Raw genomic sequence first — 27,140 nt, 5'->3', positions numbered from 1 at the left:
CTATGAACTACATTATTCCTTTGTTTAGGAAGTGTTTGATTAGGACGTTGGCACAGAATAATGTCCACCGTTATTAGTAGAGAATAAAATTTACTTTAGCAGAGAATAAAATTAACTTTTATCTTGTTAAGGGGCTTACACAAGAAAAAAATGCTTCCCTCTTTTATAAAAGTCTGAGCTGATAGATGATTTAGGGGTAGAACTTTGTTCCCTGAGGTCATTTAGAGGTCACCCAGACCCCTCCCGTCTGGCGACTCCACCACCCCAGAGCAGCGTGCTCCAGCCAGAGAAAGTGAGGAGAAAGCCAAGAGGGCACACTAATGGGGAAATTTGGAGTTCTACCACTCTCTTCTTGTGTAACCTTGGACTACCTAACCTCCTAGTCTGCACAATGGGGTATTATTGTCGGTGTGAAATTATGCTAGTTTTGTTTTTCATTGAAGGAGAGTTCATTTACAATGTTGTGTTAATTTCTGCTGTACAGCAAAGTGATTCAGTTATACACATATAGACATTCTTTTTTTTAAATAGTCTTTTCCATTATGGCTTATCAGAGAATACTGAATATAGTTCTCTGTGCTATACAGTAGGACCTTACTGTCTATCCATTATATATAAAAACTTACATCTGCTCACCCCAGCCTTACACTCCATCCCTCCCCCAACCTCCTCCCCCTTGGCAACCACCAGTCTATTCTCTTATGTCCGTGATTCTGTTTCTGTTTCAAAGACAGGTTCATTTGTGTCATATTTTAGATTCCACACATAAGTGATATCGTATGGTATTTGTCTTTCTCTTTCTTACTTCACTTAGTATGATGATCTCTAGTTGCATCCATGTTGCTGCAGAAGGCATGATTTCATTCTTTTTTATGGCTGTGTAGTATTCCATTGTATATAGGTACCACTTCTTCTTTATCCATTCATCTGTCAGTGGACGCTTAGGTTGTATCCATGTCTTGGCTATTGGGTGCATGTATCTTTTTGAATTATAGTTTTCTCTGGATATATGCCCAAGAGTAGGAGTGCTGGATCACATGGTAATTCTATTTTTAGTTTTCTGAGGAACCTCCTTACTGTCTTCCACAATGGCTGCACCTTACATTCCCACGAACAGGGTAAGAGGGTTCCCTTTTCTCCGCACCCTCTCCAGCATTTGTTATTTGTAGACGTTTTAATGATGGCCATCCTGACTGGTGTGACGTGGTACCTCATTATAGTTTTGATTTGCATTTCTCTAATAATTAGCCATGTTGAGCATCTTTTCATGTGCCTATTGGCTATCTGTATTTCTTCTTTGGACAAACGTCTGTTTAGGTCTTCTGCCCATTTTTGGATAGGGTTTTCTGTTTTTTGTTGTTGTTGAGTTGTATGAGCTCTTACTTTATCTTGGAAATCAAGCCCTTGTCAGTCGCATCATTTGCAAATATTTTCTCCTAGTCTGTAGGTTATCTTGTTTGGGGGAAGTTTTGATTAATTGGTTTAGTGTGAAGCACTTAAGCAGCCTTGGTCATAGAAGATGCTCACTTTATGGCTCTTCCTTCCTCCTCCACATCCTGAGTCTTGCTGGAGAAAATGAGATGACCTTGACAACTGGCTCTGTTTCTATTTTGAGCCTTCAGTAAGGTTTGGCAATGTAGGGTCAGCTGCATTTCCTATTCCCAAAACAATTCCAGCCAGAACCATTCTCCTCGAATGGAAGATGTCTGGAACAGCTGCCCTTATTCTCAACAGAAAACCCAGCTTCCAATTTTGTTCAGAAGATGGGAGACCACACACAGATTGATAGGTATCATCCCAGATGTTTTACTTTGCACACTCAAAGATATATTTATATTACAAACACCTACGTGGTTTGAGCTTTCTTTATAACATACTGGACATATTTTTCTGAAACTTGTTTTTTCTACTTATCAATACATCATAGACCTTTTCCCATCCGAGTACATGAGTCACTTTATTCTTTTGAATTGTTGTACTTAATGTTACCTCACTCCATTGCTAATGGACATTTGATTGTTTCCAGTTTTTTTGCTATTACAAACAAATGCTGCGGTAAACATCCCGGAACATCTTTATGCACAAAGGGCAATATTCTTATGGGATAAATTTTAGATATGGACTTGAATTGACAGACATGCTCATTTGGACACTACTAAATAACCATCAAAATGTCTATAGCAACAGTATATGAGAGTCCCCCTTTTCATCAACTTTATGTAGGTTTTTCAGTATTTAAAAAATTTTGCCAATCTGAAGGATGAAAAAATATCTTATTGTAATTTGTATTTTTCTGGTTACTTTTTATATGACTTTTGGCTCTTTGTATTTTTTCTCCAACCCATCCACCTTTTTCCATCTTTACCAGCATCACCCCTGGCCAAGCCATCCAACTGGTCTCCCTCCATCCATCCATGCTCCTTTCCAACCCAGTCTCCCTACTGCAGCCAGAGTAATCTTTTCCAAAAGGCAAATCTGATCATACCACCACCGCACCCCATCTCCCTGCTAGATTAACATCACTTTAGGGGCTTCACTTGCTCTTAGGGAAAAGGTTGACTAAAATCCACAATGTGCCCTATAAAATACTGCACGGTCAAGTCCTACTTCCCTGCACACCCTCATTTGAGACCTCACTCTGTCTCACTCTTTGTATTCCAGCCACTGTCCTTCTTTCAGTCCCTTGGATATGCCATGAACTTTCCAACCAAAACAAGAAGCAAAAAATAGAATAGAGAGGATAAAAGGCATGGAAGGATCTATCACGAGGATATCTGATTAAGTGGGGTTTTAGAGAAAGAGATATGGAAATGAACTGAAAGGGTAGACATAAAAGAAGTAATAGAAGAAAAATTCCTAGACCTGAAGGGGGAAAAGAGTCAAGTTGCCTTTCATTTTCTCTGTTGTTTCTGCTTCCTCCAGGGTTGGCTGTTCAGCTTTTCATACTAGTGTCCTAGTACTTTTCTTTCATGCTGTTAATTTCCCCCAAATATCTGGTGGTTTACAGAAGAAGGACTAGGTTAGTTTAGAGAGCTTCTGTGGGTCTCTTTTGCAGTTTTCTGGCCTCATTTTCCCCCACAGACCTCTTCTGCTGACTGGGCATGCTTCCTGTGGGCTCGCTGAAGGTAGATGAGGTACTAGATCTCACTTTACAATGCAGTGGGTGGGCTGGAGACCCCCAGTTGCCATAGTACGGCCTCAGTAAATATTAGAGGGTGTGTTACAAGGAGTAACATTATTAGTGGCCACTGGTAGAGAATCAGTGGTGAGCAGGCCATCTGTTAGCCTCTATTATTGGCCCTGGGAAGGGTTTGGGAGGTGTGGCTTCCACTGAAAAGAGTTATAAAGGGAGTGAGAATTATCAGGGTAAACTAGCCCACATTATGGCAAGAAGACAACACAGGGATCTGAGGACGTGCTGGAGGACCCACAGAGTTTGTTCCCCAAAGAGGTAATTCCTAACCTCAGCCATGAGTCAGAATTCCCTGGGAAGTGTCTTTAAACATTCTTGGGCCTCAACTGGGACTTAATGAATTAGAATCTTGGGGAGGGAGTGGAACCTGGCAATCTGTATCTCTTTTGTTCGTTTGTTTATCTTTTGTTTTTAATTCTTTCCTAATCTACGTCTTTTTAAAGCTGCCTACAAACCTCTGACAGCAAGCCAGACTTGAAATCTACTGCCCTACAGAATCAGTAGTTCCATCTGGCTGATGATGAAATGGGTTATTTGAGGTAGGAGCAGAGATGGACTGAATAGGAATGAGAAATTAAGAAAGACTAGTAGAAACAGGGTTACTGTTATGATTTCTGCTGCCATTTCTACTTTCATGTTTTGCATAGAAAAACACGAGTTCCACTTGTGTGCACAGTGTTGGTGCCCAGACTGTGTCCCCCTAGCTCAGGCATCCCCATCCCCAGTCCCATCCCTGCCCGGAAGGAAGTGATGCTCTCTGCTGGACCGATTGTGCATTCTTTTACTGGGTCCTCAATGACCAGCCTCTTGGGTTTCAGCATCTGCCTTGGTCTCTAGCTCCTTGTGCCCCCCTCATCTTTCATATTTAGGAAGCTAAATAGTTTCTTCTGACTTCCCACTGGCCCTGTCTTCTAACAAAGCAGAAACAGAGGCTGTATTAGTTAAGGTCCTTTGGGCTGGAAACAACAAAAGTCAACTTAGAATGACTTATACAAAGAGGGTGGGAGATTTCTTATTAAGATAGGACCACCATTCTCACATAGAACAATTTGGTATCTTTTAAAATGTCTTCTTTGAGTATCCTTGGAATATTTTGTTCAACTGTTTTCAGTAGAAAAGCTGATCTCTGCATAGGGGATGGCTGAAGAGTACTCAGTCTCTGCCCTCTTGTCCAAAGCAACTCAACTTTTGGCCCCCTAAGGTTCATACCCACTGGAGAAAACAAAAACCCTGCAGTTAACAGGACACCCTCATCCCTTTTCCTCTTACAAATCTTATAAACAGTTTGATGGGACAGTATTAAGTAAACCCTTTGATAGAGTCTCCCCCTACTGGCTAATCAAAGTATTGCTTCCAACTATGTGTAATAGTCTCTTAGAGAAGTTCAGGTGATCAGAATTTTCTCCACCTTATTACATTTCCAGTGGTGTTTCAACACTCCTTATGGATTATGTGCGCTGATAGGGAGCCTTTTATAGGAACACAAAAATGTCTAGATCCAAAGGGATAATGCTGTGAGACCTCAGGAAGGACTGTAACCAAGAAATGAGGAGTTATTTCTCCTCTCAGCTCTGCAGCTCCGTGTGTTTCTGCTTCTTTCTTTGTTCTGTCTGAATGTTATTTTATTCTACTTCTCTGGCCCATGTGGCAGAGTATGGCCACCACTACTCCAGCCTTCAGGTTTATATGTCTTGTTCCAGCAACCTCCAAGTTCCTGGGAGAAAGACGGTGATTGAACCAGCTCAGGTTAGGGCCCTCTTCCAGTCATCTTAGGGGATGGGGAGACATTCTCATGTGGTACAAGTACATCAGTTCCAGGAACCCTGCCCGAGAGAACAAGAGCAGATACCCCAAAGTGGGTCCACTAAGGTGGCTCACCCTCCAGGGTAAATATCTGTTCAAAAATCAGAGGGCATTCAACAGGCACATGAAAAGATGCTGAACATCACTAATCATCAGGGAAATGCATATCAAAGCCAGAATGAAATATCACCTCACACCTGTCAGAATATCTGTTGTCAAAAAGTCAACAAATAATAAATGTTGCTGAAGATGGGAAAAGGCAACACTTGTACACTGTTAGTGGGAATGTCAATTAGTACAGCTGCTATGGAAAACAGTATGGAGATTCCTTAAAAAGTTAAAAAGAGAACTACCAGATGATATAGCAATTCCACTCCTTGGTGTAAATCTGAAGAAAATGAAAACACAAATTCAAAAAGATTGGGCGTCCCTGGTGGCGCAGTGGTTGAGAGTCCGCCTGCCGACTCTCTCTGCCGACTCTGCAGGGGACACGGGTTTGTGCCCCGGTCTGGAAAGATCTTATATGCCGCAGAGCGGCTGGGCCCGTGAGTCATGGCCGCTGAGCCTGTGCATCTGGAGCCTGTTGCTCTGCAATGGGAGAGGCCACAGCAGTGAGAGGCTCACGTACCGCAAAAAAAAAAAAAAAAAAAGATATGTCACCCCAATTTTCAGAGCAGCATTATTTATAATAGATATGGAAAGATATGGAAACAACCTAAGTAGCCATCAACAGATGAATGGATAAAGGAGATGTGGTACATATACAGCGAAATATTACTCAGCCATAAAAAATGAGATTTTGCATTTGCAACCACATGGATAGACCTGGAGTGTATATATGCTTAGGGAAGCAAGTCAGACACAGAAAGACAAATATCATATGCTGTCACTTATACATGGAATCTAAAAAATAAAACGAATGACTATAACAGAAACAGACTCATACATACAGAGACAAACTAGTGTTACCCGGGTGGGGGGAAAGGCACGGGGGAGGGGCAAGACACGGCTAAGAGACTGAGAGGTGTCAACCAGTTGGTATAAAATAAATAAAGTACAAGGATGTAATGCACAGCACAGGAAATATAGTCAGTATTTTATAATAACTTTAAATAGAGTATAAAGAATAAAAATATTGAATCACGACGTTGTACACCTGAAGCTAATATAATATTGTAAATCAATGATACTTCAATTAAAAATATTAAGTAGCTACTGTGTACGGTAGTTGTGAGGAGTAAAGGAGTCAATCTATGTAAAATATTTGGAAAATTCTCTGGCACATGACTGTCAAATAAATATACAGATACAGTGGACCCTTTTTGACAACAACAAAACAGAGGGCATTAACTTGCTGTTCTGTTTTAAAGGGTAAGGAGGCTAGAGAGAGATCCCTCTTCCCAAAAGGTCTTTCTTAGCTCTCACTGCGAGTTATACTGTGTCCTAAATGTAAACTAGAGCGTTCCTCTTAGTGGAGAAGATTGCTCACAAACAAATTCATACTCATACCAGAATATATTTCAAGTGCTTATATAAACAGAGCTTACAGTTTGTTGACAAATGTGTCATTCTTCTCTTCCTTGCCTAAATCGATCTGCTCCAGCTCATCAGGAGACTGTGTCTTTTGAGGTGCGTGCCTTGTTATGGTGCCGGAGGCTCATGGAAACACGTGGTTTGCTTGCCTCTATTGAGGTTGTGATTCCTCCACCACTTTGCTTAGTCAGCCAGGAACAATGCAGATGAGTTTCCTGTTGAATAAGGTCATAACTGTCAAGCCTTTGCTATACTGAAAGTACAGTACAGTAAAAGGCTTGATCCCAGCAAGAAGTGACACCCCACTTTCTCCCATTGTCCACCTTTTTGTTTGCTTTTCTCATTTCAGACCCACCTTTTGGAGGAACTGCTCGTCGGGGGCTTGTCATGCATGTTGGCACACAGGCCCTTGGAGGCCATGTACGTCAGCCTGTGGTCAGGGCTTCCAGTCTCGAAAAGTGGACTGTGTCCACACGAGGAGCTGCAAGACGGTGGCTGAGAGACGCTGCGAGCCGGGAGAGAAACCCTCTTCCTGGCGGCACTGCCTGGGGCCTTCCTGTGATAGTACGTACCCCTCTCAGGTATTGCGACCACCACGAAGCCTTGTGCAAACCGGACCGCATGGAGCCAACCCTGTCAGGGTCTCCTCCGCAGGGCCATTCTGAATGGATGTGGTATCTTGGGACATCAGGAGATTAGCTGCTTTGATGTGGGTGCAACTTGGTGTCCAATAGAGAAAAAAATAGTTGACTGAGTAGGGTGGTCGGTGGCCTTCTAACAAGCACTGGGAGCCTCTCCACAGCCTCTTTCTGCCTTGGAGTTTCAGCCCCTCAGACAAGGCTTCCTTGCATGGGATTGGGCAGATGTGTAAATGCCCTGAAGTTATGTGGGAAATGTAATCATATATATTTTTCTAGGGAGAGGTCCATTGCTTTGATAAGATTTCCCTGGGGTTTATGACACCCCAGAAGCTAGTGCCGCTGTCAGCACTGGGAGGAGCAGGTGGCCTGAAGGGCTGTGACGTCCCCTGAGGGCATCGAGAAGCCACTTGGCCCAGCTAAGAAGTGAATCCAGGGCACTTCTGACTCCAGTGCCAAGCAGTGGCCCTAACCCAAGCCTAGCTTCTTTGCTTCCCTCTGTGATCTCAGTTTCTGCTTTTCATAAAATCATGCACTTCTTTTTGTAACTAGATCTCTAATGAGCTATGTGTTCAATGGATTTTTTTTTTTTTTTTTTTGCAGGAGGCTGCACAGACGCAACTCACCACTGTACGTTTGTAAAGCATCTTAATTTGTGTTCGCTACACCTCTACAAACAAAGGTGCTGTCAATCGTGTCAAGAAGGATAAAACTTTGCAGGGGGGTCCTAATGCCGCTGTGAAGATGAAGCAAAATGTAAAAGCTCTCTTCCCCATGTAGCTGGCACAAAAACATATAGTTCTTCACAAAAAACCCTCTAGGTTCTACAATCAGACAGAAGTCAATGCAAAATCACCACTATTAAAATCGGGTACTGTCATTTCCCCATGGCCGGTTTTTTAATTCCAACTCTTGTAAATGGTACGTTCCAGGACTAACATAAAATACCGTAGCAGGTGCGCCACTGCACTTGGGACCTCGTTCTGTCCTTCTAATCAGGAAATCACCAAGATCACCTGTGCATTGTCACGAGCTGCCTCTTCCTGTGATTTATAGACTAGTACAGAGTACGACATCCTGAGGGCTTGGCAAACACGGCAACTGATGACTTCTCTCAGTTTTAGGGTTGCAACAGGTGTATAAGGCATTTACATTTGAGAAGCTCTGGCCAGTAGTTCTTAAGATGTTGGCTCTAATGGCATTTTTATGGACCCTTACTAAACGTGAAAAGGAGACAATCACTCTGGACAGGCTTGTGACCCTGACTGATCCAGGCATTCTGGGAGAATGGCATCTTGTCCTCGCTCTTAGAGAACTTAGGGAAGAAAACACTGAGTAAACATGGCTGCCATTTTCACAACTATGGAAATCGACCTGTGACCAAATGAGGCATCTTGGAAATTAAAGGAGACGGAAAGTTAACCTCTTCTACTGATTTTGAAGTATATTCAAAGCGTTCTTTTAAGAGCTGTGAATGAGACTTTTCTCAGCACTATTCTCTTGCACACAAACAGAAAAGCCAAAGCCTTGTTAGACCGAATTTATGCATAAGACAGTATCCCTAAGGATTTTTATTTTGGAAAAATTGTGAGAAGGTAATCTAACTCTGAAACATGATAGCTGAAAAGAGCTGTTTACAGGAAATAACTTTTAATTTGAACTGATTTGTCCGTAAATCCAAAGCGAATTAGCGTTAGGCTGGAAGGTACAGTTAGGATGAGGAGTTAGAGTTAGGATTTGGTGAATAAGTTTAAGGTTCATTTTAGTTTTAGCCTTGGGTTAGGTGAGAAAAATGGAGGTTAACTTATTGTTAAGGCTAGAGTTGGCTTTATGGATTAAGGTTAGGTCAGAATTGGTTTGGGTTTGGATCGTGCCAATGCTGGCATTAGTGATGGCGTCAGGGCGGAGGTAAAGTTAGGAGAAGATGTTGCTGCTGAAGGAGCTGGGAACTAGTATTTAATTGTAAGTTCTAAAGCTGATTTGGTTAGGGGGCTCTTACCTTACATTCTACCAGTCATGGCTTCGGATGGCCCACAACCCCAAATACGTGGTCCTACTTCTTTATTCGGGGTCCCAGTTGCCTGTGCGCATGTTGCCTATAGCCTGTCGGCAGCAAAGTGGCCTGAAGCAGGTGTGTTGGCCCTAGTCCCTGGTCACTCCTAGGCGAGCAGTGCGCTCTGGCTTTGCATGTGTCTGTGGACAAGCTTGCTGAGTCTCTGCCATATCCTGAGCACCAGGCCTCTTGTTCTAACTGCAGCCTCATGGACACTGGGATGAGCACTACTGGACATGGAGGGTCTGGTGGTTGGGAACGGGTGTGCGGGAACGTGACGAGGACACACCAGCCTGGGAGCTGTTCATCATCAATCACACTTGATTGCTGAAGGCTTTTCAAATTAAAAGAGAGGTCATTTGTACAATACTCTTTGTATATATTTATTATATGACTTAAAGGTGCAATATTTTATTTTGTACAGTATGTAATAAAGACAGGGGACATGTATTTTTCTTATTAACAAAATTTGTTATTAAACTGCTTCACTTTGTATTTAAAGTTGCTATTTTTCATTTGCTGTTTTACCTTTTGTCTTGTTTTCATTCAAATGACCTTCCTCTGTACTGTATTTTACTACTGTTTCTATCACCTAAGAGTTACTATTTCTCTTTCACGATCCTGACTAGGAATTCCGAGATAAATGTACTTTGATTATTCAGTGGCATCCTTACAAAGGCAGGCGACTTATTTGCATTCGGGTTCTGGTGGCCTTGCGTATGGTCACCTTGGCTGCCTCTCTGAGTCCAGGAGCAACGCTGCTGGGCTCAGTGCCCTGGGCTGTCTTTGGGGTGTGGGTTACAGGATTCAGAGTGGATCACACAGAGATTCATTCTCACTGCCTCATCCCAGTCATTCACTTCCTGTGAATCACACCTAAAAGAATGTCAAGGGCAGGAAAGAGTGGCAAGATGTTCCAAACGGACAGCCTGAAGCCGGTGTGGAAGTGGGTGGTAGTTGGGAGAGCAGGAGCAGGAGGCACGAGCACACTTTTATTTCTGGCTATTGTGAGGAGGTTAGCGATGGATTTGAGATGTCTGCACAGAGAGACTTTTTAGCAGTGGTTGGTGAGTAACCGCGTTTAATAGCTTCCTTCTCTTATACAGCTGATGGGTTTGAACTGCTTGTGTCCACAGATTTCTATGACTAGTAAATACTGCAGTATCCAAGGTTGGTTGAATATGTGGATGTGGAACCTCGGATACGGAGGAGCTGAGTATACCGAGGGCCAACTACACGTTATACCTGGGTTTTCCATGGCGGGGAAGGGTGGCGCCCCCAACTCCCACACTGTGCAAGGGTCAAGTGTATAGTGCTTCAAGATTAGCAGTGAGTCTTTCTAGAAAACATTCATGGTGCTGGAATTGAAATTCCCCTTCATTTGCTACAGGCCTTGGAATTTCCAAGGTCACTTGGTGAAGAGAAAAATCAACCATTTTACAGTAACTTGTTAGACTGTGTTAACCTAATGAGGCTGAGCCACACAGAAGAGAAGCAATGGGACACCTCAGCTACCTCAACAGTATACTTCCTTCTTTTCTTTCTTTCCTTTCTTCTGTCCTTTCCTCCTTCTCTCCTTGACTCTTTCCCTCCTTCCCCTTCCTTCCCTCCCTCCCTTTTCCTCCCTCCCTCCCTCCCTTCTTCCCTCCTTCCCTCCCTCCCTCCCTTCCTTCCTCCTCTAAGGCCTACGTAGGTTACAAGGAGTGGACAGCATTATCGGGACAGTGGAAAAGTTACAACTTTATTTCTAACTCAGATACATTTTTCTAGGAAATCCCCTCTATTTTCTTGGCAGTTTGAAATATATTGTAATCTTTCGTAACTATGCAAGGACACCGAAAAACTCCAGATTTTACAGTATAAACACTAATGTAAGGCTTGGGTCCACTCTCATGTATAGTGTGAGAGGGCCGCGCACCGCGATGAAGAGTGGCCCCCGCTTGCCGCAGATACAGAAAGCCCTCGCACAGAAACGAAGACCCAACACAGCCAAAAATAAATAAATTAAAAAAAATTTTTTGTGGCTATACACTCTCCCCGTCGGATCAGGTCTCCACCCTTGGCAGCCGGACATCCAGCCGCTGCTACACAGGCGTATATCATTCGCCTGGCGCCATTAGCATTTCAGTTTGCGCCCCTGGATAGGAGCCGACAAAGCAGAACTGCTTAACCCGCGGTAGCTGGCGGGTGAGCAGCGAGCATCTGCGGACCCGGGGATAAGTGGGACGTCGCTGGGCCCGCGTCCTCCACCTTGGCGGGGCGGCCACTCTGAGGGCTCCGTTCCCCGAGACCCCAGCTCGCTTCCAAGCCCCGGCGGCCGCCACACCGGCCGTTTCTTACCTGCAGGTACAAATCTGACACAGACACCAGGTCCTCATGCTCCCGGCTCGCGGGGCCGGCTCCACAGCTCCTCCGCAGCCGAAGCTTCTGCAACTCCACCGCACCGGCCTCAGTCCAGGTAACAGGCGGGGCGCGGCCAACGGACGCTCAGCCTGCTTCCGGCGGCGCCAGAGACGCAGACGGGTCAAAGGTCGTGCGTTCTCAGTCCCGCCCCCGGCGCGCGGGCGTAAGGTGCACGCGGAGGTGAGGGCGCTTGTTCTGCGGGTGGTGCGGTCGGCGTTGTGATTCGAGCTGGGCTGGCTGGGCGGCGGGAGCCTGTAAGTGCGGGCCCACAGGCGTCCGGGCGTCCTCTTCCGCCAACCCCAGGCAGTGGTGGTCCCGGGTCGCCGCGGCGGCAGGGCGGGGACGGGGCTAGGGGCGAGCCTGGGCTGAGAGCGGCTGCCGTCCGAGCGTAGTGTCCGGGCCGGGCCGGGCCGGCCGTTTCTCAGTGCGGACCCGGGATCCTCAAAGAAAAAGGGAGTGAGGATAAAGGGAATGTAGAGTTGAGGGTTTGTTTTTTCTTTGTTTCCCCGCTGTGGAAAGGAATGGAAGACGTTCAGTGCACCTGCACGTGAGCCCAAACTTTAGTCGGGAAGCTGGGTGTTTTACCTCCAGTGAAAGCAATTGGGAGTGATAGGAGAGGCTTGGAGAAAGATCGAGCAGGGGAAGAGAGAGATGTCGGCATCTTCTCTCCCTCCTGCATAAGACCCTTCCAGTATGTAATCACTGACCTGGAGAAATAATGCCCGAGTACCGAGTACGGGGCAGAGTTCCAGGTGTCACTGTGCACCCAACCCCTACGAGCTTTGTGATTCATCGCAAATGGCCGATCCGGAAGGATGAGTAAACTCCGCGAGTACAGCCGTGGTACAGTATTTGTTGAAGTGCTCAAATTGGACTTGGGCCTGGGTGGGTCTGTCCCTTCAGTAAGCATCCGTTGGGTTCTTACTTTAAGGGACTCGAGAAGTCTTGTCAGCTCCCAGCAGTAGAAGCTCTTATCTTTTAACGCCCCGATCTTCAGCCATTTGGAATACATGTTGAATTATTAGTCACAGGAAATAAGTGACCATGGTGCTCAATAGTTTGGATAAGATGATTCAACTCCAGAAGAACACGGCTAACATCAGGAATATCTGTGTTTTGGCTCATGTTGACCATGGTAAGAATCCTTTCTAAATGGCTTATTTTCAGTAATTAAGGGGGTGCGTCTCCGCATGTGTCAGTGGAGTGATGCTTGCTAAGCTGCAAGTCTTATTTCCTTTAAAAGTTTGCTGTGGGAGGAACACAGCTAACTAGTGATTGTTATTCTTCTATGTAGTATATTTTGTTGTCTTTTAAACGAGAAGTTGAGTTTTTAAGTATTTGTCAAGTATTTTGAAATGGCTTTGTAATATAACACGTCTGTAGCCTTGACGTAATGTCCTCAGAACCTGTGTTATGTGATTCTGTTTAACTCGTCCGATGTTTATTGAACATCTGCTAAGTTCGAGGTATTTTGCTAGCTATGTCAGAAGGTAGAGATTTACGCACAGAGCACCAGCCCAGCTATATAGAGAGGTGATTTGGGGGTTGAGGCAGCACAACATGAGACAGGCAAAAAGTAGACTCTAAGGGTTGAGAGAGCTGGAGGGTCGGGAAGCTAGTAATGGGTTAAGAAAAGGGCTTTGTAACAGTGTTAGAGATGACCCCGGAAGGGTGATTCAAGATGGCAGATGGGGACACACATTTCAAGTGGGAATAATGTCAGCAAGGGGAGAATGAAATGTACGTGACCAACGCACGGGACATGAGAGGGGGGAGGGATGCATGGTGCTTAGCTTCTCACAGACATTGCTTTCATCCCACAGCATTGCCTCCTGCTAAGCCCGCGCTTGGTTTCAGACTCCTTCTTAGTTCACGTAGCCACAGCAGAGTGATAGGATTGGGAGTGTGAAATAAAACCCATACACCATCCCGAAGGTGAGGGAGTAAGAGAGAAAAGTGAAGAGGTCGGCTGGGCTGCATGTTCAAGAGCCCTTCATGCCAGCTAGGCACTAGGATATGGGTTAAGTGCTCCAGCTCTGGAGTTAGACAACCTGAGTTCAAAACTCCATTTCAAGTTCCTTTGCCGTTTTGAGCTTCAGTATACAGCCTCTGTGTACCGGAATAAAAAGCAAACCTACCTTATAGCATTGTGAGGATTAAATGATGACAAGGAGAAGCCCTCGGCAGGTATGGGCTTTATCATGAAGACGATCATTGGCATTTATTATTAGGTAATAGGGAGCCACTGGGAGAACAGAATAAAGCAGGGATGTTGTAATCAAATACTACACTAGTAAGAATGGTCCAGTGGAAGTGTTTAGGATGGATTGAAGGGCAGAAAAGAGGTTAGGTGGCTATTGCCATTGGTATAATAGTTGAAGTGAAGTAGTACGGGAACTAAAATGGGAGGTGATGGATCACTTTGTAGGTGAAGGCAACTGAGGATGAGTTTTGTATACAAATCTGGTGACTAACCCTACCCCATGAGTTTCTATAATTATGCTGCTCACGTTTTGAGGACATGAAGTGTGACAAAAGTATTTTTTTTGCTTTGTGAATTAAATCACGTGGCAAGTTAGTGGCATGTGTGTGTACAGCAAATTACTTTAAAATTTACTAGTTAGAAGTATGTTAAGATAATACTATCCTGGAAAACCTGTGATTCATTTATTCATTCAACAAATAATTCACTGAATGTTTCTTATATGCCAAGCCTTGTTCTGGTCCTAGGGATACAGTTGTGAATAAAGCAGAGTCCCTGCTTTCTTGACACTTGCATTTGGGGGGATATATGCTCACCGTACTTAGAATGTTCTACTCCATTGGAAGCAGGAAAGGGACGCTCTGGGGTTATATGCTAATACATAATATTTACATGACAAGCACGTAATACAGTATTAAAGGTCTAAATGCGTACTTGAGTATCCTAAGAATTTCTTTTATTATTAGAGTAGATTCCTGGGTTTATGTTTGGATACTAGGTAGCATTGGTCACTGCAGTGTAGCTGATGCCCTCCATTGGCTTGCAGCCAGTAGGAGATATGGGTAAATTTCATGAATTTCTTTGCCAAATGGGTATTTTCTTCAGACAGTTTAACTGGCCAAAGCCAGCTGAGGCCATACATGGGGAAATATGGCAAAAGATAATGTTCCATTGTCTTTTGGTGATGTTTTACCCAGTATATCATTCAGAGGAAAAAATGATTGCTGTGCTATCCTTTTGTCATGCTGAGCTGTCAAGAGTTTAAGTTTATAGGCCTGGACACAGTTATGGATATCTGATAACTGATGTAATAATTACAATAAACTTGATCAAATTCTTTGTCGGACAGGTTTGAGTAACTGTAAAAGTTGTTTGTCAGATGTTTTATATTTTGATTGGCACAGTGGTTTGTCTTATCACTGAAAAGTCTGTGCATTTTGCTCTGTGTAAATTATGCCTCAATTAAAAAAAATTTTACTGTCCTTAAAAAAAAAAAGTTGCATGACGGATTTTAAAGTGAGGTTGATCCGCAGGGTTGGCAATACAGATTACAGCACTGTGGAGTGCTGGAATCTGTGTCCTTCCAGATGATATTTTATTCAAAGTTCTAATTAAAATGCCCGTTGTATCTCACTTCACTTAGTATAGGTAAATAGGAAATATTTGCTAAACCAGTTCTATGGTTAGATGTTAAATTTGTCGATACAATCTACCTACCTCACCCTTTAAAAAAAGAAATCGATTTAAATTAATATTGTTACTTTAACAGGAAAAACTACTCTGGCTGACTGTCTTATATCTAGCAATGGCATCATCTCCAGCCGCCTGGCAGGCAAGGTATGTTATATTTGATATATACTTGCATTTCAGTAAGTATTAGCAAATCTACAACGTGATGAGTCCTTCATTGTGTTCTTAAAGATCGAAAAAGTATGAAGCCTAGTTCATGCATCTAAGAAGCTGCCAATCCATTTAGCAAGATAAAATAGATTGTTGAGAAAAAGTTATTTCTATATTGCTTTATATTACTTTATATTAATATTTTATAAGTGCAAGAATGAGTTTTTGCAACCCATCAGGTGATAACCTGGCATGATTGTGGAAAATTTCACAGGTGGAAGAGATGCTTCACAGTGGGAAATACTGTGGATAAAATGCATAAAGGCTAATTTGTGGGTTGTGCTTGATTTGAGTGGATCGTGTGCCTATACTGAGAGAGAAAAAGGTGCCTGTAGAAAAAATGTATCAGATTACAGAGACCTTGAAGGCTAACCTAAGTACCAAAGGAAGGCTTCTGAAGCCTGAAGGTCATGATGAAGATCATGTTTGAGGAAATGAAATGATAGAGACCTTTCTTTCTAGCTGTGAACTGAAAGAAATTGGAGTAATTTATTTGCAGTAGAAAGACAGAGATGTTCCTCCCTTCAGTGAATTTAGGATATAGTCAGCAGGATTTATCAGGTGACTGGTAATATAGAGAAGAGGGGATAGAGAAGCAAAATTGAATTAAAAAATTAGTAGACCTAAGAGACCGAAGGAAGCCTGGGGCATTTGAGGCACGTTGGGTGGGGAAGTGGCCCAAGATCCTGTCTACAGAAGGCTAAAGAAACGGGGTTGAATGAAATAATAAAGTGCTTTTATTTTTCCCACTTGAGAAGTGAGAAAAAGTACAATAACTCTAAAGTGAGTAGATGAAAGGAAATAATAAACCATAAATTAATGAAGTAGAAAAGATCAATGAAGCCACAGTTTGTTCTTCAAAAAGATTAATACAGCTAACAAATATGATACAGTGATGGTGGACACGTCATAATACATTTAAAGAGTGAATCCTAATGTAAGCTATGGACTTTAATTAATAATAATTAATTAATAATAATGTATCGATATGGGTTCATTAATTGTAACATGTACCACACTACACACTAATATAAGATGTAAGTAATAGGGGGAACTGTGTGTGCAGGAGGGGAGGGCATGCTTGGGAACCTCTTTACTTTCCAGTCAATTTTTCTATAAACTTAAAATTGCTCTAAAAAAATAAAGTCTATTAATTAAAAAAAAATTACTAGCAATGTAGACAGTTTATAAGTGGTACTAGGAAAGAAAAATGCTGCAGAGATTAAGAAGGTAATAATGGGACATAACAAACAGCTTCATGGCAATAAGCCTAAAAGTTTAAGTGTTTAAAACAAAAATCCAAATCAGTCCATTTTAATATTACATTTTAATTCATTGGGAAATATGGATGCATATGTTGCATTTTTACAGTTAAGGTACATGGACAGCAGAGAGGATGAACAGGTCCGAGGGATCACTATGAAATCCAGTGCCATTTCACTACATTATGCAAATGCATTATGAGGTCTTTAAAATTATTACACATTTTCAAACTAGAAATAAAAAGGCCACTAAAGTACCCTACAGATTTTAATTTATAACAAAGTGAATTCCAATATCTAATAACACACATACAGAAAAATTTCTTTGGGATCCTTTTTCCTAAGTGTAAAGGGGCCTTGAACTCAAAAAGTCAGAAAACCACTGTGGTTTATTCCCAGCTGTGATGGGTCCATTCCTTGCTCTGACCTCAGAGTGCACCACTGTGATGTACATCACAAAAACCGTATAAAAGAGCCCAGCTGGGCCCAGGTTTTTGGTCCTTAGAGCCCAGAAAGCTGCTTTTGTTAACCTGATGGCCGTGGACCCACATTTAGCTTGTTTTTTCCTTGTTTCTGCCATTTTGTTGATTTTTTTCCTCTTTTCTCTACTCTTTTTTATTTTTCTCATTTTTCTTTGTTCTTTGCCTTTTTCTCATTTTTCTTTATTTTCCTCTCTTTATCATTTCATTTAGTTTTAAATGTTTTCGTCTCAATTTTTTGCTGTTTCTTTTCCATTTCTTCTGCTTTCTTCCTTTGCTCTTTTTCTCATTTTTATGCTAATTTTAGTTAGTACTGCTAGATCAGTACAGTTAGCATGGTCTGTATTGTTGGTATAGTTAGCGTAGTTGGTATAGTTAATGTTATTAGCATAGTCAGTGTAATTAGTACTAGTTAGCGCTGTGGGTACAGTTAGCATTGTTAGTAGAGTTAGCATACTTAGCATTGTTAGTACAGTTAGCATTGTTAGTTGGAGTTGGCAGTTACCACTGCTAGTTAGTGCTGTCAGTCAGCATAGTTAGCAGGTCACCATGATGGAGGGCCTCACAGCCAACTCTGCTGACAAGGAGGTTCATATTGATGAGTACGAGATCCTCCACACCATTGGTGAAGGCAGTTTCGCTAAAGTGAAGCTGGCCCGGCACATTCTGACCAGGACACAGGTGGCTGTGAAGGTCATTAAGAAAAGTCATCAGAGCTTCTCAACTTCCCAGGCAGTTTACCGGGAAGTGTGCTGTATGAAGGATCTGAATCACCCCAATATTGTAAAACTGCTGGGGGTGATTGACACGGAGGAGACAATGTTCCTCGTGATGGAGTACCTCAGTGGGGGGGACATGTTCAGCTACCTAGTGAACCATGGCCGTATGACAGAGGCGGAGGCCCGACGCCCGTTCCAGCAGCTGGTCTCCGCCCTGCAGCACTGCCACCAGAGGGGCATCGTGCACAGGGACCTGAAGCTACCGAACCTCCTCTTGGATGCCAACATGAATATAAAACTGACAGACTTTGGCCTCAGCAACAAGTGTGATGAGAGTGGCATACTGGACACGATCTGTGGCACAGTCCCGTATGCTGCCCTGGAACTGCTGCGGGGGCAGAGCTACAGCGGCCCTGCGTTGGACGTGTGGAGCCTGGGTGTAGTTCTCTACAGCATGGTAACTGCGTGCCGGCCCTTTGTGGGAGAAGACGTCCGGGAGATGTGGGAGCAAATCCTACGAGGGCAATACCCCATCCCACCTTACCTGTCTTTGGAGATAAGGGCTCTATTACAAAAAATGATTGCCCTCAACCCCCGTGACAGAGGCACCTTATCTGACGTCATGAGGCATCCATGGGTGAACATGGGCCAGAAGGAGCCACTCCAGCCACCCTGTGAAGAGGACCCGGAGGTGACCATGGTGAGGACTCTGGGCTGGACTTGCGACCAGATCCAAGACCCAGGAACAGGCAGTGTGAGCTCCATGAAACCAATGGTGGGGTCCTCCATCATAACTGTGAGGCCCTTCTCTTCCGGGGACCTCAGTGGCAGTGAACTTGAGGCTTCTTTAAGCCCCGAGTTGTCCACCCTGAAAGCCAGATGGCTCTACCAGGGAGAAAATGGGCAGCTGCAGGAAGACCAGCAGGCAGGGCAGAAGACCAGTGAGCCTGCCTGTCCCCCACCCAGCCTGGAGTCGAGGACTGCCACCCCCAGCCCAGCCGACCAGTGTGGCCCTGGGACATCCCCGTCCACCAGCAGCAGGATTGGAGCCCCAGAGGGAACCAGCTGCCCCCCGGGTGTGTCCAACACTGGAAGGTCCTCCCACGCTGGGCAGCCTGAGAGTATGTCCTCATCCACTCCCTCTGGCCACAGACAGAAAAAGCAAGGGGTGGCTAGGAGAATCTGCAACTTCATATCTAAACACCTTTGTTGCAAGCTGAGGCGTCGTCATAAAGTGAAACCACCTGAACCCCATGGATGACCCGAGGCAGGAAGGTCAGGCCGCCGCACGCCCTGGGACCTGGTCCAGTTGAAGATGACTGTGTTCTTTGCACGGTCTTCAGAAGCATCGTATCCAAGACCCTGGCCAGCTCAGAGGATGGTCCGGAGCAGCCCGGGCCACCGAAAGAGAGGCCACCGTGGCTGCAGGTCCACCCCTCAACCCCCACCTGGGTGAAACTTCAGACTTCAGAGACTGGACTGTCATTCCTGGGGCACGTCTCCCCTCCCCCACTCTTCTGTCTTCCGTGTTGGTGGGGGAGGGGGAGAGTTCTTGTTCCAAGAACTCCTTGGTTCTTCCAATTCTAGTTAATAAACTTGATGCTCTACAAAGATGTATCACACTCTGCTTTGCATCGTCCCTGCACAGACTTGGGGCTGTGCATTTTCCAGTTAGACAAGTGTGTAGCCATGTAGTGCTTGGAATTAATCAGAACAACTAGAGGGGAAGTGACCTAAGAGAATTAGCACAATGACTCCCAGCAGCAACAACTGCTGCACTGCGGGGCAGAAGTGCAGAAAGTGTCGAATCCCTTCCTGCACTAACATCCCCGAACATTTTCAGAAGGGCCGACGGGAACTCTTGGTCTCTGCGGCCTGTGTTAATTACATCAGAGGGGCCCATAAAAGGATAAGAAGGTCCCGTGAACCAGCCTGTGCGCAGTGTGGTAAGGTCCCCGTGCAGCTGAGTTTCATGACTGTCACGCAGCAGTTGGGCTCTCCTCTTCCCCCATGCGGAGGGGCCCTGATGCATGGGTTTATTTTATTTTTCTGATGTGCACCATTTTAAAAGTCTTTATTGAATTTGTTACAATATTCCTTCTGTTTTATGTTTTGGTTTTTTGGGCCGCGAGGCACGTGGGATCTTGGTCCCCGACAAGGGATCCAACCTGCACCCCCTGCACTGGAAGGCGAGGTCCACCACTGGACCGCCAGGGAAGTCTCCTTTTTAATTTCATTGTTTTGATGCATGGGTTGGACCACGGGGACTGGATGATTATACTAAATGATCATACTAGCAAAACACTAGATTTGTCGGCGTTCCCTGGTTCCCTGGTTCAATAAGCCCTTGAACACACGGGTGAGTGGAGCAGGGTCTTCTTCCCAGAGGCCTCTCTCTGGGGGCACATGCTCTCGGAGGCATCACCTGCACAGTCCCATTGGCTCTCGTGCGCTTACAGGCCACTTGCCGACTGCGGAATCCTTCACCGCAAGACACAGAGCACTCTGACCACGTGCCCGTGAACCACCTAAGAACAAATACTCCAGGAGCGTATTAGTAAGGACGGGTAGGACAGATCCTACAGGAAGTGCCTTCCAGAGGAAAAATCGATCCTAACATGATGACTGTTTCAGGGCCCTCACACGTCTCTCTGGGAATGGGCAGCAGCACAGATAACTCCCAGCCATATGCTCAGATTTTCTTTTACTCAGAGAAGCAACAGAATCACCACATAGACAACCAACATAGGGGTGGGATAGAGCCGTCTTCAAGTATGTAAGGAGCCATGACTTGTGTGGCTCCAAAGAGTAGAGCTAGGGCAAAATTAGGCGGAAACTTCAAAAAGGTGCATTTCAACTCACTGAAACCAAAGGGAAGAAAATATTGCTAAATCACCTATGTGCTCTTTGTGCTCTGAGACATTTGCATGTTTTCTAATGTAATTGTCATCTTGTTCCCATTCTTGCAATGAAGACAGCGATGTCCACAGGGTTAAATAGCTATGGTCACATAACTAACATGCCAACAGAGCTGGGACTGCTTCTAGATTTACCTGACCCTAAAGTTCATAATGATTATAGGAGACTGAACTAGGACCTGGACACCTTGGAGATACTGAGTGCGCTGTCACTCAAGATGTTCGAGCTGCCACCAGGATGCTGCAGAGTAGGGGTTCCTAACCTGAGCCCCATGGTTCTCCAAGGGAACCACGGACTTGCATGGGAAAAGGATTACATCCTCGTTGTCACTAAGCTCTAACGGCAATTGAGTATTGCCTTCAATTGTAAAAATGCAGGCCACAACGTATATCAGTAGTAGCAATACCTGTGATTTTGTTACCAATAGAAATCACAGCTGTTTTCACATGCCATGAAAATCGTGGCAGGCATCCAGAACAGCAGTTACATTCATCACCATTTCAAAATCAGTTGTACTAGCAGATCCTATACTTTAGTGTGTTCATAGAGAAGCAAAGTTACGACTACATCACACATTGAAAACTACTTCAGGAACTGTACTTCCATATAATTAATTGGCTTCCTTTGTAATCAAGTATGTTTTATTTTTATAGATTTAAAACCCTTGTTTGAGAAGGGAGCCATAGGCTTCTCTAGACTACGGAGGGATCCGTGGCACTGAAATGTGAAGGACCCCTGATGTAGAGGGATCTAGGGTTAGATGATCTCTACCGTTTCTTCTAGGTATGAAAGTGTATGACTCTGTTTTCTCTAGGAGTGGCTAAAGGCTTGAGAGTACTTAATAAACAAGGATAAAATTCCCAATGTGAATTCTCACTTTGTGCAAATCAAGAATTGACATAAAGCAGATTTCTTGGATCAAGTTCCTCCTAGTTATTCTAGCATCAGTTTGCTGCCTCCTGAGGGACAGATGACTCTTGCACAAGCTCTTCCTTTGAAGGATAGGAAGAGCTCACGCCAGAGTCAAGGTGCCTACGGCACTGGAAGACAGGTCAAGGTGACTACGGTATCCACGGCTCTTCTGAGAACGTGTTCCGAGGCATCTCTTTTGTTTCACGGTGTGACCATACCTCCCACCTCTCCTCCAACGCACAGATCATGGATCCGGGGTGGGCATTTGCACAGGGCAGTGAGCTGTACAACATTCTGTACACTTCCGCTTCCTCCTCAGTAAAATGAGGTTGATAATAGTGTCTACGTCACAGGTCTGTGCTCAGTAAGTGCTACTACTCTTTGGTTTTTGTCTTGGTTTGTTTTTTTGCTTGTTTTTACTGTTAAGGTTGGCATTGTGAAGTAAAATATTACCAGCCATATCAGTAAGCAAAAGATGTTGCAGCCATCAAGCCATTCCATTATGGCCGCCCTAATGGTGCACCACCTGGGGAGACTCAGGATGCGAAAGCACAAGACACTGGTCCCAGATCGTGGAGGTGCACATCAAAGGAATGATTTCGGTAAGCCCAGACTCTAGCATCTTCCCATACAGACAAAAGCGCTAAATTCCGTAACTTGTGATAGCTCATTTTCATTTTTTTTTTTTTTTTTTGCGGTACGCGGGCCTCTCACTGCCGTGGCCTCTCCCGTTGCAGAGCACAGGCTCTGGATGCGCAGGCTCAGCGTCCATGGCTCACGGACCTAGATGCTCCGTGGCATGTAGGATCTTCCCGAGTCAGGGCATGAACCCGTGTCTCCTGCATCGGCAGGTGGACTCTCAACCACTGCACCACCAGGGAAGCCCAGTGTGTCCTAAATGTAAACTAGAGCGCTCCTCTTAGTGGAGAACATTGCTCACAAACAAATTCATACTCACACCAGAATATATTTCAAGTGCTTATATAAACGGAGCTTACAGTTTGTTGACAAATGTGTCATTCTTCTCTTCCTTGCCTAAATCGATCTGCTCCAGCTCATCAGGAGACTGTGTCTTTTGAGGTGCGTGCCTTGATGTGCCGGAGGCTCATGGAAACACGTGGTTTGCTTGCCTCTATTGAGGTTGTGATTCCTCCACCACTTTGCTTAGTCAGCCAGGAACAATGCAGATGAGTTTCCTGTTGAATAAGGTCATAACTGTCAAGCCTTTGCTATACTGAAAGTACAGTACAGTAAAAGGCTTGATCCCAGCAAGAAGTGACACCCCACTTTCTCCCATTGTCCACCTTTTTGTTTGTTTTTCTCATTTCAGACCCACCTGTTGGAGGAACCGCTCGTCGGGGGGCTTGTGATGCATGTTGGCACACAGGCCCTTGGAGGCCCTGGTACGTCAGCTTGTGGTCAGGGCTACCAGTCTCGGAAGTTGGACGGTGTCCACACGAGGAGCTGCAAGATGGTGGCTGAGAGACGCTGCGAGCCGGGAAAGAAACCCTCTTCCTGGCGGCACTACCTGGGGCCTTCCTGTGATAGTACGTACCCATCTCAGGTATTGCGACCACCCCGAAGCCTTGTGCAAACCGGACCGCATGGAGCCAACCTTGTCAGGGTCTTGTCCGCAGGGCCATTCTGAACGGATGTGGTGTCTTGGGACATCAGGAGAGTAGCTGCTTTGATGTGGGTGCAACTTGGTGTCCTGTAGAGAAAAGAATAGTTGACTGAGTAGGGTGGTCGGTGGCCTTCTAACGAGCACTGGGAGCCTCTCCGCAGCCTCTTTCTGCCTTGGAATTTCAGCCCCACAGACAAGGCTTCCTTGCATGGGATTGGGCAGGTGTGTAAATGCCCTGAAGTTATGTGGGAAATGTAATCATATATATTTTTCTAGGGGGAGGTCCATTGCTTTGGTAAGTTTTCCCTGGGGTTCATGACACCCCAGAAGCTAGTGCTGCTGTCAGCACTGGGAGGAGCAGGTGGCCTGAAGGGCTGTGATGTCCCCTGAGGGCATCGAGAAGCCACTTGGCCCAGCTAAGAAGTGAGTCCAGGGCACTTCTGACTCCAGTGCCAAGCAGTGGCCCTAACCCAAGCCTAGCTTCTTCACTTCCCTCTGTGATCTCAGTTTCCGCTTTTCATAAAATCATGCACTTCTTTTTGTAACTAGATCTCTAATGAGCTATGTGTTCAATGGATTTTTTTTTTTTTTTTGCAGGAGGCTGCACAGACGCAACTCACCACTGTACGTTTGTAAAGCATCTTAATTTGTGTTCGCTAGACCTCTACAAACAAAGGTGCTGTCAATCGTGTCAAGAAGGATAAAACTTTGCAGGGGGGTCCTAATGCCGCTGTGAAGATGAAGCAAAATGTAAAAGCTCTCTTCCCCATGTAGCTGGCACAAAAACATATATTTCTTTACAAAAACCCCTCTAGGTTCTACAATCAGACAGAAGTCAATGCAAAATCACCACTATTAAAATTGGGTACTGTCATTTCCCCATGGCCGGTTTTTTAATTCCAGCTCTTGTAAATGGTACGTTCCAGGACTAACATAAAATACCGTAGCAGGTGCGCCACTGCACTTGGGACCTCGTTCTGTCCTTCTAATCAGGAAATCACCAAGATCACCTGTGCATTGTCACGAGCTGCCTCTTCCTGTGATTTATAGACTAGTACAGAGTACGACATCCTGAGGGCTTGGCAAACACGGCAACTGATGACTTCTCTCAGTTTTAGGGTTGCAACAGGTGTATAAGGCATTTACATTTGAGAAGCTCTGGCCAGTAGTTCTTAAGATGTTGGCTCTAATGGCATTTTTATGGACCCTTACTAAACGTGAAAAGGAGACAATCACTCTGGACAGGCTTGTGACCCTGACTGATCCAGGCATCCTGGGAGAATGGCATCTTGTCCTTGCTCTTAGAGAACTTAGGGAAGAAAACACTGAGTAAACATGGCTGCCATTTTCACAACTATGGAAATCGACCTGTGACCAAATGAGGCATCTTGGAAATTAAAGGAGACGGAAAGTTAACCTCTTCTACTGATTTTGAAGTATATTCAAAGCGTTCTTTTAAGAGCTGTGAATGAGACTTTTCTCAGCACTATTCTCTTGCACACAAACAGAAAAGCCAAAGCCTTGTTAGACCGAATTTATGCATAAGACAGTATCCCTAAGGATTTTTATTTTGGAAAAATTGTGAGAAGGTAATCTAACTCTGAAACATGATAGCTGAAAAGAGCTGTTTACAGGAAATAACTTTTAATTTGAACTGATTTGTCCGTAAATCCAAAGAGAATTAGCGTTAGGCTGGAAGGTACAGTTAGGATGAGGAGTTAGAGTTAGGATTTGGTGAATAAGTTTAAGGTTCATTTTAGTTTTAGCCTTGGGTTAGGTGAGAAAAATGGAGGTTAACTTATTGTTAAGGCTAGAGTTGGCTTTATGGATTAAGGTTAGGTCAGAATTGGTTTGTGTTTGGATCGTGCCAATGCTGGCATTAGTGATGGCGTCAGGGCGGAGGTAAAGTTAGGAGAAGATGTTGCTGCTGAAGGAGCTGGGAACTAGTATTTAATTGTAAGTTCTAAAGCTGATTTGGTTAGGGGGCTCTTACCTTACATTCTACCAGTCATGGCTTCGGATGGCCCACAACCCCAAATAAGTGGTCCTACTTCTTTATCCGGGGTCCCAGCTGCCTGTGCGCATGTTGCCTATAGCCTGTCGGCAGCAAAGTGACCTGAAGCAGGTGTGCTGGCCCTAGTCCCTGGTCACTCCTAAGCAAGCAGTGCGTTCTGGCTTTGCATGTGTCTGTGGACAAGCTTGCTGAGTCTCTCTGCCATATCCTGAGCACCAGGCCTCTTGTTCTAACTGCAGCCTCACTGACACTGGGATGAGCACTACTGGACGTGGAGGGGTCTGGTGGTTGGGAAACCGGTGTGCGGGAACGTGACGAGGACACACCAGCCTGGGAGCTGTTCATCATCAATCACACTTGATTGCTGAAGGCTTTTCAAATTAAAAGAGAGGTCATTTGTACAATACTCTTTGTATATATTTATTATATGACTTAAAGGTGCAATATTTTATTTTGTACAGTATGTAATAAAGACAGGGGACATGTATTTTTCTTATTAACAAAATTTGTTATTAAACTGCTTCACTTTGTATTTAAAGTTGCTATTTTTCATTTGCTGTTTTACCTTTTGTCTTGTTTTCATTCAAATGACCTTCCTCTGTACTGTATTTTACTACTGTTTCTATCACCTAAGAGTTACTATTTCTCTTTCACGATCCTGACTAGGAATTCAGAAATAAATGTACTTTGATTATTCAGTGGCATCCTTACAAAGGCAGGTGACTTATTTGCATTCGGGTTCTGGTGGCCTTGCGTATGGTCACCTTGGCTGCCTCTCTGAGTCCAGGAGCAATGCTGCTGGGCTCAGTGCCCTGGGCTGTCTTTGGGGTGTGGGTTACAGGATTCAGAGCGGATCACACAGAGATTCATTCTCACTGCCTCATCCCAGTCATTTACTTCCTGTGAATCACACCTAAAAGAATGTCAAGGGCAGGAAAGAGTGGCAAGAAGTTTCAAATGGACAGCCTGAAGCCGGTGTGGAAGTGGGTGGTAGTTGGGAGAGCAGGAGCAGGAGGCACGAGCACACTTTTATTTCTGGCCATTGTGAGGAGGTTAGCCATGGATTTGAGATGTCTGCACAGAGAGACTTTTTAGCAGTGGTTGGTGAGTAACCGCGTTTAATAGCTTCCTTCTCTTATACAGCTGATGGGTTTGAACTGCTTGTGTCCACTTATACACAGATTTCTATGACTAGTAAATACTGCAGTATCCAAGGTTGGTTGAATATGTGGATGTGGAACCTCGGATACGGAGGAGCTGAGTATACCGAGGGCCAACTACACGTTATACCTGGGTTTTCCATGGCGGGGAAGGGTGGCGCCCCAACTCCCACACTGTGCAAGGGTCAAGTGTATAGTGCTTCAAGATTAGCAGTGAGTCTTTCTAGAAAACATTCATGGTGCTGGAATTGAAATTCCCCTTCATTTGCTACAGGCCTTGGAGTTTCCAAGGTCCCTTGACGTAGACAAAACTCAACCATTTTACAGTAACTTGTAAGACCGTGTTAAGCTAATGAGGCTGAGCCACACAGAAGAGAAGCAATGGGACACCTCAGCTACCTCAACAGTGTACTTCCTTCGTCTCTTTCTTTCCTTCTGTCCTTTCCTCCTTCTCTCCTTGACTCTTTCCCTCCCTCCCCTTCCTTCCCTCCCTCCCTTTTCCTCCCTCCCTCCCTCCCTTCTTCCCTCCTTCCCTCCCTCCCTCC

General features: G+C 44.7%; 2 protein-coding genes across 22 annotated transcripts in view; one reads left to right on the top strand and one right to left on the bottom strand.

The window, feature by feature from the left end:
• LOC309802169 (uncharacterized protein) overlaps positions 1-11,651 on the bottom strand; it is a 249,174-nt gene extending 237,523 nt beyond the window's left edge. For all 21 annotated transcript variants that reach the window (XR_014293724.1, XR_014293725.1, XR_014293726.1 and 18 more), the window contains exon 1: positions 11,561-11,651. The gene's annotated coding sequence lies outside the window, so the exon portion shown is untranslated. The remainder of the gene's footprint in view (positions 1-11,560) is intronic.
• A 159-nt stretch (positions 11,652-11,810) lies between these two features.
• The window catches only part of LOC309802836 (elongation factor-like GTPase 1), a 62,127-nt gene continuing 46,797 nt past the window's right edge, over positions 11,811-27,140 (top strand). Inside the window, exons 1-6 of the mRNA XM_082618724.1 lie at positions 11,811-12,758; positions 15,376-15,443; positions 16,878-16,955; positions 17,791-19,087; positions 21,809-21,951; positions 23,128-23,361. Of these exons, the coding sequence (XP_082474850.1) occupies positions 12,668-12,758; positions 15,376-15,443; positions 16,878-16,955; positions 17,791-19,087; positions 21,809-21,951; positions 23,128-23,361 (1,911 nt within the window). The 5' untranslated portion in view covers positions 11,811-12,667. The remainder of the gene's footprint in view (positions 12,759-15,375; positions 15,444-16,877; positions 16,956-17,790; positions 19,088-21,808; positions 21,952-23,127; positions 23,362-27,140) is intronic.

This window comes from Mesoplodon mirus, assembly GCF_964341445.2.
Source record: "Mesoplodon mirus genome assembly, chromosome: 4".
NCBI lineage: Eukaryota > Metazoa > Chordata > Mammalia > Artiodactyla > Ziphiidae > Mesoplodon > Mesoplodon mirus.
This window is presented reverse-complemented; position numbering and strand designations above follow the sequence as displayed.